The 21,833-nt window shown below is 40.2% G+C and overlaps 2 protein-coding genes across 5 annotated transcripts in view; one reads left to right on the top strand and one right to left on the bottom strand.

The window, feature by feature from the left end:
• The first annotated feature begins 472 nt into the window (after positions 1–472).
• ALDH5A1 (aldehyde dehydrogenase 5 family member A1) lies at positions 473–21,324 on the top strand. Of its 4 annotated transcripts, none has more exons than XM_061593478.1 (10): positions 473–1,018; positions 2,582–2,665; positions 4,207–4,377; positions 5,386–5,502; positions 5,906–6,049; positions 7,303–7,446; positions 8,564–8,722; positions 8,892–9,061; positions 11,307–11,365; positions 18,255–21,324. In XM_061593478.1, exons 1-10 carry the CDS (start codon positions 557–559, stop codon positions 18,263–18,265), a joined length of 1,521 nt encoding a protein of 506 aa, XP_061449462.1. In that variant the 5' UTR covers positions 473–556; the 3' UTR covers positions 18,266–21,324. The 4 variants fall into 4 exon arrangements, with proteins under 4 accessions (XP_061449462.1, XP_061449446.1, XP_061449454.1 ...); XM_061593462.1 differs by lacking the exon at positions 18,255–21,324 and adding an exon at positions 11,550–14,451 and having other exon boundaries at positions 481–1,018; XM_061593470.1 differs by lacking the exon at positions 18,255–21,324 and adding an exon at positions 11,550–14,451 and having other exon boundaries at positions 488–994.
• The window catches only part of KIAA0319 (KIAA0319 ortholog), a 46,632-nt gene continuing 39,264 nt past the window's right edge, over positions 14,466–21,833 (bottom strand). Inside the window, 6 exon segments of the mRNA XM_061593537.1 lie at positions 14,466–15,491; positions 16,386–16,477; positions 18,492–18,582; positions 18,721–18,843; positions 18,924–19,066; positions 20,713–20,872. Of these exon segments, the coding sequence (XP_061449521.1) occupies positions 15,310–15,491; positions 16,386–16,477; positions 18,492–18,582; positions 18,721–18,843; positions 18,924–19,066; positions 20,713–20,872 (791 nt within the window). The 3' untranslated portion in view covers positions 14,466–15,309.

Consider the following 21,833-nt stretch of genomic DNA (forward strand, 5'->3'; position numbering starts at 1 on the left):
TGGGTTGGCATCTCTCACTGGGTCACAGGCTAGGTAGGTTGAGCATAGGAAGCTACCTTCAGCTACCAATCCAATTCACTTCTGTACCTATAATGGGGAGCGGGCACCATCCATCTAGCCCCTTCCCTCAGGTAGCAAAACATTTTGGGGCAGCCATGTATCCAACTCAGTTTGTAAAAAATAATACTTGGGAAATAACAACAGATCAGTATTGCCTATACTGACAAGCAGGGGCCCTCCAGAGTTTCAGATGCGATATCCCCACATGAATCTAGCACAGTTTTGCCTACAATGACTGGCAGCAGCTCTCTAGGGTTTCAGAGAGGGGAGGGGACATTCCCAGATTCCAGCCCGACCTGGAGATATCGATTGCTCCTATGACATTTTAATGGAGCTACAGCGCGGTGCTATCCTCCGCCTATCTATCAGAAGTAAGTCCCAAAAAGACCTACTCCCGGCGAAAACTGCAGGCGTCGAAAATCAGCTCTCAAGTAATACAGTTACAGGCCTAGTTCAGTGCCGGGGCAGCTTGTCTACTAAGCAACCAAGGAGTTAAATGCTTAGCGGGCCCTTTGCACTCGACCGCCCCGCGCTCCACCCTCAGCTCCCGCCCTCCCGCCCGGGCGGGCGGGCGGGCGGCAATGCGGCCATGGCGACTCGGTTGGTGTCGCGGCGCTTCCGAGCTCCACTAGCCCACCCTGGTGCTCGCCTGCGGATTTTGCTACAGTCGCCTCAGGCGGCCGCGCTGGAAGGACTGTTCCCGGCCCGGCTCAACAGCACTAGCCAGGCCATGGCAGTATTAGCCAGTTCCCTGATGCGCACCGGAGGCTTCGTGGGAGGCCGTTGGGTGCAATCGGCGGCTGTTTTCCCTGTCCGGGATCCGGCCAGCGGCGCGGAGCTGAGCCGGGTGGCGGACTGCGGGGTGGCCGAAGCTCAGGCCGCCGTGAGGGCCGCCTACGAGGCCGGTGTTGCTTGGAGCGGAGTATCTGCGAAGGTGAGGAAAGAAAAGCGGCGCCAGGTGGGAAAGCTTGCATGGCGGGAAGACAGAGGTTTCAAGACATAGGTGGCCAGATGCAAACGTGGCAGAGCTTCTTTTGCACCTTTAATACTTGTCCAGAAGAAGAGAGAATATCAGCAACTGTTAAAGGCGCAGCAGCCCTGTCTCCTTTTGCATCCGCTGTGTGGTGGGGCAGATGGGCAACCCCATATAAGAGAGGCGAGACGAACGTACACCCCCCTTCCCTGAGCAGAACTCCCCAGTCAAAAGGCACGGTGAGGAAATCTAGATAGGATTCACAAGGGTACCGGGCAGTTCTGGAGGAAGAGGAGCTATCTCCCTCAAGAGACTCCCCCTACCCCGTGTTTAAACTGAGCCAGATTTTGGCTCCCATGAGCAGCAGGTAAAGGCGCGAGTATTGCAGAGTGCTTTCCGCTAACCAGCTGGGCACTAACGATAGCTTTCAATGTATGTTTTCTTGCAATAGAAGTGACCCAGAGACATAAAACCTGGGGTCTTTCAAGGCGATGCATATAAGTTCCACAGTATTCAGAAGAGCTTTCTCCCTAGGAGTGGAGCCTTAGACATACAGGATTTTGGAACAGTAGGATTTTTTTTTTTTTAGATCAGAATGCATGTTTTCAGGGCAGACTTGAACAGTAACACATCTGATAAATTACCTACTGAGATAAATAACTGGAACTGTATATTATATAGTAAATTGCTTCAGGATTCCCCATGGGAAGTTGCAATTGGTCCTGTTTGTGGGCTATCTATAGGCAGCTGGCTGGCCACTGTGAAAACAGGATGCTGAAAATGAACTAATTTAGAATCTTCAATTTACTTGCATTTAGTAAACAAAGGCAAAAACTTTGAAACTTTCCAAGCTTGCGTAATACTGCATATACAGTTGGCATCATTATATGAACTTATGAAACAGACCTTTTTTTGCTGAACATACGCACTGGCAAAAATGGCTGCCCCTCATCACTGTGTAGGACAGTAGAAGGGCTGCGGACAGCTGGCCCCATAAGGGAGACTCCAGGTGCTTCTTTGAATGTCACCTCTATTTTATTTTATTCTTTCTAAGGTTGCAGTCCTATACACAGTTACCTGAGAATAGGTCCCGTCTTCTCAATAGACATGTGTTGCGCAGTGCTGTATATCATTTAAATTGAGAGATGTAAAGAATGTGTGATTTTCTACCCAATTGCTAAGCAAGTAGTAAGTTGTCCACCAGAGTGCAAAATCACTCAGTGACCCTTGGCCCTTCTTTTAATAAAATTTAATTTTATATACCTGTTAAAATGGCCATTTGCCACAAACAATAAAAATCTGACTACTTGTATTTTGTTGTTGACTTACAATGCCTCTCCTCAGTATTCTCTTAGCCAGACCCCTGCAATGTTTGGCTATGAGCCTGCTAAATTAAGATCTGTCGCTATCATTAGAATTGAACCTGGATCTGCATCACAGGATTGTTGGGAAACAATCAAGTTTAAATATTGTAAAGCATGCAAGCTGGACTTTTTGTTTTCAAATGTTCTTAACCATGATGATTTTAAAATAGTATTTCCTGTTCAGGAAAGAGCTGCTTTACTTCGTAAATGGTACAATTTGATGATAGAAAATAAAGATGACCTTGCAAGGATCATTACAGCAGAGAATGTAAGTATAAAAATTAAGGGGGAAAACATATTCTTGTAGTACTGTTGGGCTGAAGTTAAGCTTGCTGGTTGCAAGAACCTTGCCCAGAAGGTGAGGCAACCAGTGGGTGCAATTCAGACGTCCTTCCATGTTGTTGTATATCATAATAGAATCTATCATATTGTGTGGCTTCTTGAAGCTTTTTTGCAAATATAACACAGAATACCTGATTCTAAGGGATTTGTTTCTAAGAAAGTTTGTGTAGGATACTAGGATTGCAGGTGCATTCTTACTTATTTCTTTAAAAACATTTTAGCTTGCTTTTCCTGAACCCAAAATGGCTTGCATGCATGTAAACAACAATTAATCTTACATTGTGGATGTTATGTTTTTAAACATCCAGGAAACTATAATCAATAATCATCACATGTTCTAAAACAGTTGGGTTGTACATCCTTCATGAAATGTTGATGGAGAAGAGCAGTTTTAAATTTCTACAGGAAGGTTATTCCATAGACTTGGGGTAATCATTAGAAGAATGGAAGAGGGTACTGAAGCCTTCTCTGACAGCTAGTTTCCCCTTGACAACCTCACTCACCCACCTGCCTCAGCAGTGTTTAACTTTTTTTTCTCCAAGCAGGCAATAAAAGTGGGTGAACCTAGCTGAAAGAAAATGGCCCAGGGGAGGGGATTTTTGCAGAGGGAAATCAGTGGAGAGGTTTAGCACTCCACCCACCAATTCTCTCCCACATGCATTCAAGGTTTTAGTTCTGGTGTACAAAGCCCTATATAGCTTGGGATCAGGATACCTGAAAGACCATCTTATCCCTTATATATCCAGTTGATCACTGCACTCTGCAGGTGAGGGCCTCCTGCAGATACCATCTTGTCAGGAGGTCCGTTCTGCACATAGGAAATGGACCTTTAGTGTAGTGGCACTAACCCTTTGGAATTCCCTCCCCTTAAATATTAGGCAGGAGCCATCTCTGTTATCTTTTCGGCGCCTATTGAAGACCTTCCTCTTTCACCAAGCCTTTTAAGTGGAGACCTTATCCTAGTCTGCGTCTGTGTTGGAATTGCTTTTTAATATGTTTTTAAAGATTTTTTTTTAAAAAAAATTTAAGCTTTTTAAAAAATCTTTTTAAAGATGTTTTGTTTTAATATATCTTAAAGTCTGTTTTTATGATGTTTGAACATGTTTTTAGTGCTTTTGGTTGCCACCCTGGGCTCCTACTGGGAGGTAGGCAAATCACAGGATACATTATTATTATCTTGGCGAATGTGGATCTGACTCCACCTTTCTGAAATAGCATCTGCCTCATATAGGCAGAAACTGTCTAAGCCTTAGACTCTAAGGTTTGTCCCAGACTAAGAAGAGCTTTGCCAGCACATGGAAGACAGCAGGATAAGTTTATTTTAAAAAATTAAATTGCAGTTTGGAATGAAAAATAAATGTGATAATATAAATCCATACATATAATTGTCTATATTGTTATCATATGTTAAAGAGAGACTTTTATGATTCATTTCATGTGAATTCCTGCCTTCCAAATCATTCACAGGGAAAGCCACTGAAGGAAGCACAAGGTGAAATTCTTTATTCTGCTTCTTTCTTGGAATGGTTTGCTGAAGAAGCTCGGCGTATTTATGGTGACATCATTCCATCTTCTACAAAAGACAGAAGAGTCCTGGTTCTGAAGCAGCCTGTGGGAGTCGCTGCCATCATTACTCCTGTGAGTTTAGCTGATAGTTTAAATCAGACCTTTAATCTTAGTATTCAGAATAGGCAGGATTGGCTTATTGGTGCTCCGAGCTCAGTAAATTAAAATTCTTGCAATGAGAACTCAAATTTTGCACACGCAATACATGTTGCACTATATTGTGCTAGGACTCAGCTAAAAAACTAAGGCTGCAATCCAGTACACACTTGCCTGGGAGTAAGTTGCATTGAACTCAATGGACCTTACTTCCTGAATAGACATGTATTGGATTGCAGCCTAAGTAAACCATGTTAGTTACCTGGGGAAACTTCATTGGAAGACTCACCCAATCCTGTTTTTGGTTTCTGAGCTTTCATCAAATCCTGTAGCATGTTCAGGATACAAATTAATTTAAGAAATTTATACACTGTCTCTTGAAATAAGCGTAAGTATCTCAGGGTAAATACAAATATCTGATAATTAAAGCAGCCAAAAATTAGAAGCAACAGTTAAGACCAACAGCAACTAATGTTCCAAACCTGCATAAAATTAACAGAATTCAATCACTAGCTTCACAAAATTGAACAGTTTTTTAAGCTTACTTTAAAAGTTAAGAGTGAAGGAACCATATGGGAAGAGAGTTCCAGAGATGCAGGGCCATCACAGAAAAGGCCCCATTTCTGGTATCTGCCAAGCTGATGTTTCTAAATGGCATGCCAGAGGAGAGTAGTTCCTCTGAGGCCAATATTAGTGCCCCCAGGCAGTCCATATAAATGCAGGCAGAAATTATTTGGTCCCACACCGCTTAGGCATAAATAGTCAAAATTAACGGAAGTTAATATGCCATTTAGTTGGTGGACAGGATGGCTTTTATACCTATATTGATGGTTCCCAGAAGATACAAAGACCCCAGGAATGGATAGATCAAGCAACAGCCAATCTCTTAAACCTTCTTACTTGCTAATTTTCCCCTCAGAAATTTTAGAACTTACCAGTTATTTCAGTGTGTCTGTGTTTAAATGTATCTTTCTTTCAATATAGTGGAATTTCCCAAGTGCTATGATTACACGGAAAGTGGGTGCTGCTTTGGCAGCTGGCTGTACAGTGGTGGTGAAGCCAGCAGAAGATACACCCTTATCTGCTTTAGCACTTGCTGAGGTGAGATTTTTATATTGGTGAGCAGTGGATAATTTTTTTTACAGTAAGATTCTTGAAAGTGGGCAATTGAGTGTGATTTTCAAATATCTTCTAAGTGCATTCTGCCTTCAGTGCTTCACCTGTTTGTGATATAACTGCAAGAAGATGAAGCCAAGCTCCACAATCAGGCTATTTACTATTAGCATATAATTTCAATCTTTTAGCATGTGTTTTAAAATTGTTTTTAAATATTTTAAAATTGTGTTTTTAAATTGTTTTTTGTGTTTTAAGATTTGTATATTTGTTTTTAATGTTTTGAATTGCTGTAAACCGCCCAGAGAGCTTTGGCTATAGGGCAGTATATAAACATAACAAATAAATAAATAAATAAATATTGTTTCTGATCACTATTTTCTTGCTGCAGCTTGCAAATCAGGCTGGAATACCTGCAGGAGTATATAATGTCATTCCCTGCTCTAGACAACAGGCAGCAGCAGTTGGGGAAGTGCTGTGCACTGATCCCTTAGTAGCTAAAATCTCTTTTACTGGCTCAACAGCTACAGGAAAGGTAAGCTTTGTGTGTTTGACATTTTGCCCTCTTGGTTCTTAAACTGTTGCAACTTTGTAGCTAAAGTACATCTAAGACATTTTGGAATAAAGGTGCACAGACTTTAATAGTTTGCATATTTTAGATTTCTTTAATAAAATTTGGAAAAGTTTGGTAAAATCAGTTCACTCTTCAAGGATTTTTCTCTTTCTACATAAAATTCTGTTTTAGCCCATTAAGGTGTGCATACATATTTTTCATGTAAAACTACCATTCTTAAAAGTAGTGGGGGGGGCGGACAAAGATGTTTGTGTTATATTTATGAATGTTTTGTGAACTGTTTCTGGACTGTCATGGAGGTCTAATAACTTAGAGGTCACTGGTGGCATTGGTTCTTGAGCTAATTAAAGTTTGCTACTGAAGAGGAGAACCATTCCCATGTCCTTTAAACCAGTCCTGTTTTCTTTGAGCCAATTATTTGAGGTTTGCAATAGAAAAGGCTATCAAGGAGGGGCTTGAAAGGTTTTTTGAGTCCATTTGGGACCGAACTGGATATGAGATGCCATTTACACTATGGCTTTTAAAAAGTAAATTGTCAGAGCTCCGAGTCAGATTCTGGTGTATCTGGGAGTAGGGGGCTTTAATCATTTGTCTCCTACTTCAGTCCCAAATTAGATCTGTCCGCCCACCCCCCAGTTCCTGCTGTCTGTGTTTGGGGGAGGGGGAACCTGGGTCTACTTCACAGGATTCTTTTTCCCAATGAAAATAACAGGATCAGTGGGATGAGGTTAAATTACCCCATGACAGGTATCTCTCACAGCTGCAATTTACTTTTAAAAATGCAATTGCTAACTGTGTAAATGTTGTCCTGTCTAGTTTGACCCTTACTGACTTTCCTGAAACTCAATCCAAAATCCATTGAAATCAGTAGACTCTTTCCACTCACTGAGAGAATTGGATCTTCTCATCTCAGAGCACTTCCTTAATGTGTGCATAGAGATATTGAAAGGAATGGGACTATTTCAAGAATTACCTTAAAGAACATCTGGAGTCCAAGACAAAATACACGTAAATGAGGTGTTTGGATGAATTACAAGCTAAAATAAGCACTGGGGTCTCTGAGATCTAAATTTGTTCCTTACAAAGATGAGCAGGTGGCTTTGTAGGAACTAATAATTTCTACCACACAGTTTTCTTATGGCATTCAGAAAATTGAGTTTTTATCATTCATCTCTGTAGGTGTACATCTTTTTGTGTTTCCTGTGTACTTGCAGATATTGCTGCGCCATGCTGCTGGCACTGTGAAGAGGGTCTCCATGGAGCTTGGAGGACATGCTCCATTCATAGTGTTTGACAGTGCTGATGTAGACAGAGCGGTTGCAGGCGCTTTAGCTTCTAAATACAGAAATTCAGGCCAGGTGAGATTAATCTCCTTTCTTTAATCTGTTTTTTCCTTACGAGACTTGCAAATAATTTGAGTACTGTTCTTTATATAATTTTTGTTGTGTCTTATAGTGGAGAAAAGCATAGTTAAATTACAGTGGGACCATTACCATCTGATTTATTTGGAAGTAAGTGTTATTCATGTCAGGGGGAGCTTACTTCTAAATAAGCATGCTTGGAAATCATGCTTTTGAAAAGCAAAATACAATTCTGGGACACTTGAAGTCTACAGTGGATGTACAGACTAAACCCATAGCCTTAATTTGAGGGAAACCCTTAAACTTTTACCTATCCTATACTTTTAACTCCTCTTAAACTTACTTGGCCAGTGCCACCCTCCCAAAATTCTCTCTATCAGCATTCTTAGAACTACCACCCTGACATCTAGTTTGAAATCCAACAGTGTTACTCATGAAACCCAGCTGTGTTACCTATGATGTTGGAGGCCAAAGCATTTACAATTAAAACAGTATTCTACACTCTCATGTAAAATGGAATGCTGAAATGGCTCCCGTTACACACAGGCAAGCAGTAAAGCACTGCAGCACAAGGAGAACTCAAGAGGATATGTTAACAAATATTCTTCCACTTTTCAAGTCTTAGTTATGAATATTTTCATCTATAGTAAGTAATTGGGTGTTTCATATGAAAGGAACAACTTTACAGCCAAAAGGATGCATCAAGCCCATAGAAGGTAGAGAGAAGGGAAGACAACATTGTAATTGTTAAAACGATCAAGAGTCTTGTGGCACCTTAAGTCTAAAAAAAATAATTATGTCATAAGCTTTTGTGGGCTATGGTCCATCAGATGCATGAAGTATGTTTGGAGTTATAGTTATATATACTTGTGGTTTGGGGTGGGGGTTGTAAAAAGAGGTCAGAGGGAAATGAAATGCAGAAAAGATCAGACAGCAATAGTTACGTACTGGTCATAATTGCAATAGTATCTAGTTATTATTCATTGAATCATGATTCACTAGTTATTTATTAAATTTCTATCACACTCTTTCTCCCAAAGGAACCCATGGCAGAGAACAGCAACGCCCTAGTGGATGACTAACAGAAAGCAAATGGTTTTTCTTTTGACTTTAGACCTGTGTATGTACAAACCGCTTCTTGGTGCAAAGAGGGATCCATGATGCATTTGTAGAAAAGTTTGCACGAGCCATTAAGACAGAGCTACATATTGGCAATGGGTTTGATGAAGGGACAACCCAGGGACCGCTAATTAATGAAAAAGCTGTGGAAAAGGTAAGGCTTGGTTTTAATGTTTTATGTTATGAAGAGGTACTGCCATAATCTATCTTAAGTCATGTTTATTTTCGATGGAATATTATGAGGTACCAGATTCCACTTGAGACGAGAACAGCCCTTTTGTGGCGGATCTTGTTCTAAGCTATATTTGCTTTGTTTGTCTTAGGTTGAAAGACACATTGATGATGCAGTTTCCCAAGGAGCATCCATAGTTACAGGAGGAAAAAGGCACAGTTATGGGAAGAATTTCTTTGAGCCAACTCTTCTCAGCAATGTCACAACAGGCATGTTGTGTACACAAGAGGAGACATTTGGTCCTTTGGCCCCAGTTATCAAGTAAGATGGTCTATTCTGCAGACCACACTTTCCATATACTAATTGAAGTTTGTTAAAATGCTGCCAGGAATCCTCCTCATGTAATGATTCATGTTAACTATACCATATTACACACACTCGAAAGCAAGCTGGGTTGTGATGTGTATTTTTCACATTTTTATCGTAGCACTAGTTCATAATAGGAAACTAGCTGACTTTTCTCTCTCGCTACATGCAGTTCCTCTTGACCATCCCTGGATTAAGGATCATGCACAAAATGTAATGTTTGAACTGGCAATGAGCTGTTCCTACACAAATGTACTCTGTGATATCCACAATTACAGCTGTGCTTTTTGGAACCATCAGAGTTATACAAGTGCCGCAGAGTTTATTCATATAGCAATGGCTCCACTGCTAATTCACATTACTCAAAGCTGTGACAGTCAGCAGGAATTATGTGGAGAGGAAGAAAGTATCTGGCTGGCAATGGTGAACTGGTCCTTATTTTAAATTGCCATCAACGAATACAACCATACTCAATACAACCGGTAGAAGCTTTCTATAAAATATCAGTCATTTTGTGTTTCTGTATACTTTATGTATATAATACTTAAGTGGGTACCTCCTTAGATTTCTTATGAATACTTGAGATTTTGTTGTTATGTGCCTCCAAGTTGACTACGACTTATGGCGACCCTATGAATCAGCGACCTCCAAGAGTTGATCTTTCTCTTAGACAGTGAAAAAAGCGGATAAGAAAAATCAACTCCTTTGAAATGTGGTGCTGGAGGAGAGCTTTGTGCGTACCATGGACTGAGAAAAAGACAAATTGGGTGTTAGAACAAATTAAACCAGAACTGTCACTAGAAGCTAAAATGATGAAACTGAGGTTATCATACTTTGGACACATAATGAGAAGACAAGATTCACTAGAAAAGAAAATAATGCTTGGAAAAACAGAAAGGAGTAGAAAAAGGGGAAGGCCAAACGAGATGGATTGATCCCATAAAGGAAGCCACAGACCTGAACTTACAAGATCTGAACAGGATGGTTCATGACAGATGCTCTTGGTGGTTGCCGATTCATAGGGTCGCCATGAGTCCTAATCAACTTGAAGGCACATAACAACAGAATCAGGGTTTGCCTTCATTAGCTAAATATAAAGCCTTTTTCAAAACTGCCTCACCTCTTCAAATGAGGATTGTGTAGTGGGCATAATCTTGTGCTATTTATGTGAATATTGTGAGACACAGGGGGGGGGTTTAACTGTCAAAATACAGTGTTTAATTAAATCCTTGAATTTCTAATCTATTAGCATTTTTAAGTCATTTTTTCATCATCCTGGGGAAGAAAGTAATGTTTCTTCCTGAAGAGTGCACATGCACACGAGAAAGACGGTACTTACCTTGTTCATAGTGATGCTCCTGCTCTAGCTTCTCTGATGGCTCAGTTTTTTATATGCCTAAGCTGCATAGTGCTTGTACAGACTTTTCCAAGGGAAACTGCTGGATTTGGTAAAGTGTTGCAAATATTTACTCACTGGGAGAACTGTCTGATAGTGCTGGAATATTCCTGAAGGACTATATATATGTGTAATGATGTGGCACACTCCCCCCCCCTTACCATGCTATTTCTTTTCTGATATGTTTCAGTTTCATGGAGTGACATATCCATGTTGGGACTAGCATTTGCTTAGCTATATTGAACTTAAATGCCAGTTGAAGAAGTTATACATACAGTCTTTGGGTAGTTATTTCCAACGTTTTTCTCTCAGGGCAGGATCCAACATCACAGCAGCAGACTTAACAGGACTTCCCTTCCTTTCCCTCTGAAGGAGAGTTTTGGGACAGGAGGGGCTATAGGAAGGAGGAGTGGAAGGGGAGGTCCTGTTTATGTGAGTGGAAGTATGTTATGTAAGCAGGTTGCTATTGGATGTTGTCCTTAGAAAATTCTTCCCCATTCCCCTGCCCTGGTGTGTGTTAACCTGATGAGATTCCTTAAGATTTACTAATCTTCCCAAAAAATGTGTCACTTTTAAACATGCAAGTGTATTACTTGTGCTGGAAAACTTCAAGTCACCTTTATACAAGTTTAACTCATGGGATGTTACAGAAATTTATCTTGGGGCAGGGGGAGCATAGGTATTCCACTACACATTTTTCTGTGGAAGAGTCTTCTAATTGCACACAACTTGTAATGAAGCATTTCTTTGAATATTCAAAAAGAGGAATTACTATTTACATCTATTGATGCTGTTTCTCTACAGATTTGATACAGAGGAAGAAGCTCTTGCTATAGCAAATGCAGCCAATGTGGGTTTAGCAGGTACGTGCTTTCTTAAGAGACAATGTAAATTTGAAATCCTTTAAGAAGGTGAATTGGGGACTGGTTCAAGCTATCAGGCCATATCTTGACTTCTTTAGCTTAGAGAAATGACCTTCCCCACACCCAAGAGGTTTCAATTATAAAAAAACACACCCTGTTTTTTATTCAATGATACAATTTTCAGGTTATTTCTACTCCCGAGACCCTGCCCAGATTTGGAGAGTTGCAGAACAGCTGGAAGTTGGAATGGTGGGCGTTAATGAAGGCATTGTGTCTGCTGTGGAGTGTCCTTTTGGTGGCATAAAACAATCTGGGCTAGGAAGAGAAGGTTCAAAATATGGCATCGATGAGTATTTGGAAATAAAGTATGTCTGTTTTGGAGGTTTATAGTAGCCATTTGTGATTAGCCCCTAACTAATGCAGGCCTAGAAAACAATGTTTTGGGACATTCATAAGCTTTAGGAATACGATTTGAGTTTTTCTCCCTCTCATAAAATGGAAGTAATTATGTTTATGTGTAGAAGTGTCTTTACATAGAACTATGGCTATATATACATAACTCTGGTATCTCGTTTGTGAACACAGGTTGCAAGAATATAGATTTATTTATACCTACATTACCTGTCTTAACCATAATGCAGGGGAAAATAATGCTTCTGTTACTAATAGTGTTTCAGAGGAATTTGGAAAACTTTATAATTAAGATAAATGATTTTGGAGAGGACAGAGGCAAAAAGGTGCTTCTTTACCCTTCTTATATGTTGAGCAGGTGTGGAATAATTGTGCCAAATGTTGGATTTGATTTTTTCCTCTAATGTTTACATTCTTTTTTGATAGCCTATCTTACAGTTTCTTGGAGAATTTATTGCTCACGGGGAAAAATGTATGCCACTTTTCTCATATTATTCTTCAGCCCTTGGCTGGAGTTTAAAATGCCCTTATGGGCATATGCACACTGACAGAATCATACATATTATTTACAACAGGACTAGAGCATTTTTAGTCTAGAGGACTAGAGACGTGAGCCTAGCAGCTGAGCCTTGTGACCAAATATGCATTAGTACAGCAGCACAAAAATATGAGCATTAACTGTTTTGTGAAAAAACATTTAGCGTTTTTGCATTCCAGAAGTTGTGATGTACTTAGACCTGACTGGGCCAATAGCTCCATAAGGAAGAAATGTTTGATTGAAGTGCCACAATACATGATCTCACATTTCCCTAACCCCTGCCCACCCATTGCACTGCTATAGAGCTCTGTTCCTGCCACTGAGTCGCCATATGTTATTCACTGCCAAGCAATATTTCTTCTCTGGAAGGCTAGCCTGTTCCTCCGTGGTCCTCCTCTCATTCTAGAGATTATGGAAAGGAGGCAACATAGTATTCTTTAAACCTAGCAAGAGAAAAAGCTTACAAGACCAGGATAAAGCTTCCTCCAGTTCATGAACCTACTTGAGTAACATTGATGTATATACAGTACTAGGAACCCCAAAAGGTATTTGTTTTACCACCCCCAATTAAGACATTTGTTGGCACCAGATAAGAGCACTAAAGTGCCCTTCCTAGTTGGCTTTTGTGTTACCTGCAAATAGTTAACTTGAATGGTCCATCAGGCTTTCTGCATCTGAGCTACAGGAACTTTGGAAAGATGATGAAAAGATTAGTTTAACAATGTTATGTTAACACTGTTGCATTAAATTGAACATGCACTTTATTTACACTGCAAAACTTCATTTGACATTTTGCAATATATATTTTAAGCGGACTTGCGCGCACGCACGCACACACACATGTCTTTTGTGAACTGGAAGTTTCTGCCATATCTGACTACTTTAAGAGACACTATTAGGCTTCAAAAGTAGTTTGCAATGCAGCCATGAGCATCTGTCGTTCAGGAAACAAATTCAAAGCCGATTTGGATACACCAAACTGGTTCTTGTTTCTATTTCCATGTGTTCATTGTCTTCTAGATTTCAGAAGGATCAGCCAAACTTGGTTTGAATGAATTTGTACAACAAAACATTTTGCTTCTGCTTTAGTGTGTTAGGAAAAGATAGATCAAATTGTGGCACTATAGAGACTCCTAAAAAGCACATTTTGTAGCACTAATTGCTACTTTTAAGAAAAAATAAAAGCAAGATGGAGGTTGGTCTGTAATGCCAACAAACTGTGAATAGTTCATGAAGTCACTGTGCCAAACAGGGTTGAGGAAAAAACACAGTGACTATGTACTCTGAAGGCTTTTTTAATCTTTGTCATTTTTGGACATACAGGCTAGTACAACAGACTAATCTACAGTCCTATAGACAAATGTAGAAATACTGCCTGCTATAGCAGCCTGACATATGATGGTAGATTCATGGGGTTAGGTGTTGGGCTATTCACATAACTATAACCAACACAGGATGAAAGCTAGGTCTGAAGTTAAGAATTTCGGTTCCTCATTGACAAATATGGTTGGATGAACCCATTCTCAAATTATGCTTTAAGGCAGTTGCTACAATTTGGCATGTAACTCAGAATTTGAAATACACTCATACAAAACAAAAACTAAAGAACTCTAGGAATTGAATATAGTCAAAGCTTGTAAACACTCTTTTTCAGAGGAGAAAGAAGCAAAACATGAGAAGCACCAATAGTTCAGGCATGTGACAAGGTACTACCATCGTTCCTTGTCCGAGAAATTTCTTGGGGGTTAGATTTAATATATATTTGTGAGTATATTTACATCAAAAATAGCAAAAATATTGTTTAAGTGTTTGTATACTGTAATACCTTAACAGAAAGTGATACTAGAATTCTTACATTTTACTTTATTTGTACATTTGCTTAGCGTGTTGAGAAAGTTACAGCTATAGTGTAATAAATGTTTAATTTAAAAATTGGTGGACATTCACATTTACTATCAAATTTGTGGTGATTTGTAAGTCTATTTTTCTTAAACCTTATGTTTGTGTGAGCTCATCTAGTCTTAATATGTATAAGTTCTGGCCTCTCATGTGAAGAATGCTATAATCAATGGAGTGGAGCACATCTAATTTACTCTCTGGACTTCAACTGGAAAAGTAAAGAAAAGACTTAAAATTTGCTGTACTTGTTATTAAATCTGTGTACCCATAAAAGCTGCAGTTTTCAAAGATATGAAATGATTCTGCAAGCCTGACTTCAGTAAAAATGCAAAACAGGATCAAATTGGTGGCACATTGCATGTTCCATCATCATATAACACTAAAAGCCAATTTAATTCTCTGAGTGTAGATCCTTATGGAGCCAAAATGATACCATCCACACACATGAGGAAGGTATATCTAGGCTTAGGGGAACTTCATATTTTATTGAAATCCTTTTTTGCTTCAATAAAATTGTCCTTGCTAGGCAGGCAGCCTCCCATCTGAATACTAACCTACTTTGGTGCAGTAAGGTTGCTCTATCATGTGCATTCAGATAATGCCTTGGGACCTTTTACAAAAGAATTTCAATTCTACTGCCTTACCAAAGCAGGCATCACAAACACCTTTTCATCAACCCTCTTGTTTCTTCAACTAAAAAGTGTATGGAAATCAAGACTGCATACACTGCTTTTAATAACTAAAGGTAGATTTGCATACTGATGTGTTTCCATGTCGATGCATAGCTGCTATTTTCTATCGGAAACAATATAAGGGAGCTTTCATATGTGATTCTCCTAATGAACAGTCTTGAACAGTAGTAACCTTTTATATGGAAACCATCTGCAATAAGTTAGACTTAAAAACCCTTCCACCTTTCCCATGTGGCGGATTAAAAGGTGTTATCTGTTAAAGAAATAAAGAGAGTGCATTGTGTCAATTTCCTCTTCTATATTCAGGATGTTTATCATTCCAACTGCCACCAATATAAAGGTTTTGGGGGGCAAGGGGGATGAGGATCAGTTTAGCCTTAGCATATCCTTTCATTGCATCCTCTTCATTTATCTGTCCTTGAGCTGTAGCTGAAGGAGACACCATTTTTCATGGAACCATTCATGATGTTCCTTGAGTTCTCTCTTTCAGTCTTCTCTCTGCTGAAGATAGTGTCTTGATCAATGTCAGACTCAAACTCTGAAACCATCAGTCTGGAATTGTGTTCTGTACTTCGGTGTTTTACACCTGATACAGGGAGAAAAGGGGAAGCAGTGCATTCTTTGAAATGTCTATTTTCTATTTGATTTTCATTATCTCATTCACAACATCAAAATTCAGGAAATAATGCTGTCTTACTACTCCACCATAGTCACCCAGATCCAAAGCATTTTCCTAGCCATGTTCTGTGGAATGTGTGACTAGCCCTCTTGCTACCTTTACCAGTGGCTCATCAGTTTGGTGTTTCATCTTCTGTTGTGATCAAATAATGGAGTGGGAAAGGAAGGAGGATCTCTCTCACACACACACTGTGTGACCCCACTGCCAAGGAAGGGCAGCTGTCTGTCTTTGAAACACAAGCAATAACTGTCATTCATCTCTGATGAGCCTGTTGACAGGAATATTTATTGGCCTGAACCACAACCAAAGCAGACCAGCTTCAATTGAAGCTGAACCCAAACAGAAACTGTAGAAAGTGGGGTGGGGAAAGAGAAATAATTGAAAATAAATAAATTTTAAAGATTGGGTTCTGTGGGGAATACGCAAGAAGTGCTATTGCAACTTGGGGATTACTAATTTATCACGGCTGGAATGTTTAATAGGGGAACACTCGAAGTGGCAACGGTTCCACTTCAATGAGCTGCAATAAATAATCACAATTCATTTTGGCTGGTTGCTGGCTCACCACTTCGAGGGTTCCTCTCCCCTTGTCTGCAGAGCATTTGGGGTGCCTCCCTCTCTGCTTTCCTGCTGGAATGTTTAATAGTCTACTCCATCAGATACTATTGTCCCCTCAATTGTGAAGTCAACAGATACATGCAAAAGGAAAATTATGTATTAACAGCTTGAAAAATAGAAGTCACATATGAACTAAAGAGACCTTTACTAAAAGAGCAACCACACACACACAAAAAGTCATACCGTATTTGGGCCTGAGCTCCATTCTCTCCTGATCATCTATATTATCCAAAATTGTGTATTTTGTTTTCTTTCGTGTTTTAGTCCTCTTTCTGCTAAAAGGTGAAAAAAAGTGTTCCACACACAGCTGGCAAACAAAATACCCATTCAGTTGAACATTATTCATAGAATCATACTTGGGACCACTTCAAAAGTGCAGCCAGTCATCCGCAGGTGTGGCCATTTGTAATGTAACCCTGTGGGTGGTACTCGCATGGAGAAGCCATTTTACAAACAGCCAGAACTAAGAGGCTTATACAAGCATGATTAAAAATCTGTTTGAACTGTATGGGTGTCCACACCAATTTCTGTGTGGAGCTCTATTCACACTGTTGTGTTATGGGTAGCCACAAATGGGATAGCTGCACATATGAAGCAGGCCTCACAGTCTAAAATCTAAAATTAGAATCAGAACAGTAGAGTTGGAAGGGGCCTACAAGGCCATCAAGTCCAACCCCCTGCTCAATGCAGGAATCCAAAGCATTCCCAACAGATGGCTGTCCAGCTGCCTCTTGAATGCCTCTGGTGTCAGAGAGCCCACTACTTCTCTAGGTAATTGGTTCCATTGTCATATGGCTCTAACAGTTAGGATGTTTTTCCTGATGTTCAGCTGAAATCTGACTTCCTGCAACTTGAGCCCATTATTCCATGTCCTGCACTCTGGGACGATCAACAAGAGATCCCAGCCCTCCTCTGTGTGACCTCCTTTTATGTACTTGAAGAGTGCTGTCATATCTCCCCTAAGTCTTCTCCATGCTAAACATGACCAGTTCTTTCAGTCTCTCCTCATAGGGCTTTTTTTCCAGTCCCCTGATCATCCTTGTTGCCCTCCTCTGAACCTGTTGCAGTTTGTCTGCATCCTTGAAGTGCGGAGACCAGAACTGGACGCAGTACTCAAGATGAGGCCTAATCAGTGCTGAATAGAGGGACCTAATACTTCACGCGATTTGGAAACTATACTTCTGTGTTAGTGCAGCCTAATAGAGCATTTGCCTTTTTTGCAGCCACATCGGACTCTTGGCTCATATTCAGCTTGTGATCAACGACAATTCCAAGATCCTTCTCACATGTCATATTGCTGAGCCAAGTATCTTCCATCTTATAGCTGTGCATTTGGTTTCTTTTTCCCAAGTGTAGAACTTTGCATTTATCCCAGTTGAATTTCATTCTGTTGTTTTCAGCCCAATGCTTCAGCCTATCAAGGTCCCTTTGAATTTTGTTTCTGTCTTCCATGGTATTAGCTGTGCCCCCCCCAATTTAGTCTAACTGGACACCCCCTAACACCCATTAAACACTTGTCAAACTCACAGGATAGTTAAAGGGCAAATATTCCCGCAAACCAGTACACCCGTGGGAGGAATCTTCTTTAGAGGATCACCTAAAGCAAATGAAGAGGAGCAGCCCATGTCAAAGGAGTGTAAGGTTCAGAGCAGAGGGATGTGCGCCATTCAGGGGTTATGGCAACCCAACTTAAGACATAGATAGTGCCCTCATGGAATCAGGCAGAAGTCAAGCGGCCACCAAGTCCTAGTGAGCGCAGTCACCTAAAGATGTAGGCTCTGCCAGATGCCAGAATACCTGCCTGAGGAACTCCTCATGGGTAAAGGGATACCCGTGAAAAAGCTACTCCTCACAAGTAGAACAAATCCTAGGCAACCCAGATGGCCTGCAGCAGTTATGCTCGGGGGGGGGGGGCTTCTGAAAACTCAGGGTTGTGAAAGCTCCCTGACTTTATTTTCCTATTTGTTGTTCACTGGCTCCCCTCATATTTGGACTTCAGATTCTTGCAGGACCTTGCTTCTTACATTGCCCTTTTTTCTCTTTTGACTTCAGCCAGCTACTAGACCTTGCTGCTCATACTGCCCCTGTGATAAGATGCTGGACTGTGTCTTGGCCTTGCTTCTTGTGCTGCCCTCTGTTTGGACTGCTGTAAAACCCTGATTGTGGGACTGTCCTGCTAACCTGTGCCTGTGTGCAACCTGAAGCAGGACATGATGAGTGAAATAGGGATTCTAATCTATTTGTGACTTTCACTGCAGAACTAAGGGGTGTTAAAAACAGTGTGAATACCTTTTGCAACAGCAGATGCAGAGCCACGCTAACCCCGCCATCAGCACAAGCAAAATGCAAGCAGATGCCGTTACATAAAGTATGCTCCATTCTAGAAGACAGTAGTAGAATTATCAAAGTTATTAGAGGGGCTATTAACACACTTACGCTTTCAAGGTAAGTAACTTTACAGATCTACTCTATGCAGTGTCCATGCCTAGAACATTTCACCCAGATCCTCCCAACTCACCGCAGTTACTCTCTCCACTGTTTAGGTACTGCTTTATCAAATTCTCCATCCACATTTGATAGCAAATGCAATGCTTTGTGATGGGGTCACAGTGTCCATGACCAGAGCATTTTAAGAGGCAAGCTATAACAGCAAAGACAATTGAAATTATTACTACATTGGGCTTTGGTATTATTCCACTCCGTAGCACAAATACTACCTACCAGCAGTGTCAACACGAAGCACTTTAAAAAGCAGGAAGTCTGGCTTCTCCTTTAAGAGTTGCAAACGTAGTATCTGTGCAATATCCAGTGCCTTTATCACTTTAAAAGGATGCCCATTCTGAACATAGAACACAACAGCTGTGCTGAAGATAGGATGTATATATTAAATAATATCTATATTTAGCTTTTCAATTTAGTTGCAAGAAGTATTCTTGCAGTCAGAATGTTTGATTTGACCTTCACATAAGCCCTATTTATTTATGCATGCAGTTCACCCATGCAATGACAATCACACTGACAAATCATGTTGTCACCTCCAACACATCACCTCCCCCATGGTTACAGCCCTTCACAAGTTGAAGGACAAATCTATAAAGCAAGCAGCCTCATAGACATATGGAGGCTCCCTGTACAATTCAGAACCTCAATCATACTACAGAGAGAGATAGAAGGCCCATCTAGTCCAGCATGCTGTTCTCACAGCCAACTGGATGCCTATGGGAAGCCTCCAAGCAATACCTGAGTAAAGGCATACCCCACTTAAAGTTGCTTCACTTAAAGTCGCCTCGCTATAAAGTACATGCTCCATACTCCACCATACCCCACTTTAACGTACGCGCTTCACAATAACGGACACTTAATGCCATGACACCACTGCCATCTAGTGGCAATTGCAGTGCAGTACATGCATAGATAATTGCTTCACTTTAAGTACATTTTCACTTTACATACACGCTCCAGTCCCATTGCGTATGTTAAAGCGGGGTATGCCTGTATAACAGCATTCTCCCCAGTTGTGATTCCCAGCAAGTGGGTTAGGGTTGGGTGAGAATTTTGATACAGTTCACATTTTAAGCAGAATTTATCAAATTTGCACTGTCCGAATCCGTATGAGAACCAAAACACAACCATCCTTAGAAATTTGCATTTATTAGAATTTTGTGATGCAGTTCACCAACTAAACAATATTTACAAAAATGCATATGTATGGGGAAAGCGTGCATAAAAATGAATATATGAGTGAAAATGCATTAGATAATGAGAAATGGCCTGCAAAAATGTGTACCTTTGTTAAAACTGCTTACAAAAATGTGTTTATTAGGACAAATTCGCACTAAAATGTTGGAGAATTTTAATGATTATTTTTTAAAAAAATGCAAATTGCTGCAGCAATGGGGAGAACTGAATTTAAGATTGGAAAAACGAGAAACTGAGAGAACCGAAATTGACAGATCTTTCCATCCCTACAACTAGTATTCAGAGACATGCTCCATCTGACACTGGAGCTAATGCATAGCCATCACAGCTACTTTTGACAACCTTATCTTCCATGAATTTGTCTAAACCCCTTTTAAAGCTAACCAAGTTGGTGGCCATCTCTACATCTTGTAGTAGAGAACTCCATAGTTTAACTATGTGAAATGTAAAATAAGTATATCCTTTTGCCTGTCCTGAGTCTTTGCTGAACAAACTATAGAACCTTACTTACACAAAGCATCTTTGAGTTGGCTTTCACAAACTTTCTTCTCTGTAATGTTCTTCTGTTAGGAAGCCTCTGATTAACAGACCTAGCAACTTATTATCTTGACAGTTCACACTGCAGACTTTTCAAGGGAAAAGATGGTTTGTTTGGGGTTACATTTAGGTCACTGGTTGCTTTTGTCAGCAAGTCAAATTTTAATATCTGCAGGTTATTCACCCCTGCACTGCCGACATCCCTCACCAGTGAAATGAAGCTTAGCAGTCTCTAGTGATTTGGGTCATGTCTACTTTTGGTATCTCTGTGTACCTGATATCAGAATGAGCATGTATCTTCTGAACTTTAATATCTGAATCTAAGACATTCAGTAGCATTGCTAGCTGTCGCACAAGAGTGTCTTTCTGTTGTTCAGTCAGCTGGCCAACTCCAACTTGCAAGATCAGTTCCACAAGTCCATTTTTCTTAGGATCTGTGAATGCAACAACAATGCAACTCTTTCAAAGCACTAGAAATGTTTTCTTCAAATTTGAAGGTCATACTTACAAATTAGTATTTACTAAGAATTCCAGTTGGCAACACAAAACAGGGAACATGCAAGTTCCAAACAGGTATTTTTCATGGGTGTTATTCATCCAACTTAGAGTAGATCTATTGAAGTTAATAGACATGACTAACTTAGGTTCATTCATTTGAGCAGGTCTACTCTGAGTAGGACTTAGTTGAATACAACCCTATGTGTTGAATATGAAGTTACATTCCTCTCAAACGTAGCACATGAAGTTTAGAGGAAGCTACGCGATTCCCTCCCTCCCCCTGATTTGTCATACCCACCATCAGAAAATGCAATGGATTAGTTTGTAAAGGATGGCAAAATTATTAACTGCTTTAAAAATGCCTTAAATAAATAATAAATTTAATAAACTACCAGCTACTCAGTAGCAAAAATTTGTAGCTAAGTAGCAGAGAAAAAAGCTGGAGCAAAAAAGAGAAAGCATGGGAGAAACAGGGTAATAAAATGAAAGGGATCAGATTGTCCAAATGGTATTTTGTTTTGAATAGTGATTAGTGCCATATACTACAAAGAGACAGAACAGAGCATAAAAAGACCACTCCATTTCATTGCTCCTGGAATCAGGTTTGCTTCACAGGTTTGCTTCACAGGTAAAACGAGGGGCTACATGATACATTATATTTACATTGTATTTCTCTTTTCCACATAGGCACTCTTTAGCATGCCAGGAGAATCTATAGTTGTGCTAGTAGTTAGGGTTGGCACAGGTACCAATTTGGTCCGCAAGACTGTTTCCACCTAACTAGGTCCCACACCTGACATCACATCGTAACATCAGGTGTACGACAATTACAAGACACAGCTGCAAAGGAACAACTGGGAGCTTAAAGTGACCTCCCAATTGTTCCTTTGCCAGCAC

Source organism: Rhineura floridana, chromosome 1 (assembly GCF_030035675.1).
Source record: "Rhineura floridana isolate rRhiFlo1 chromosome 1, rRhiFlo1.hap2, whole genome shotgun sequence".
Classification (NCBI taxonomy): domain Eukaryota; kingdom Metazoa; phylum Chordata; class Lepidosauria; order Squamata; family Rhineuridae; genus Rhineura; species Rhineura floridana.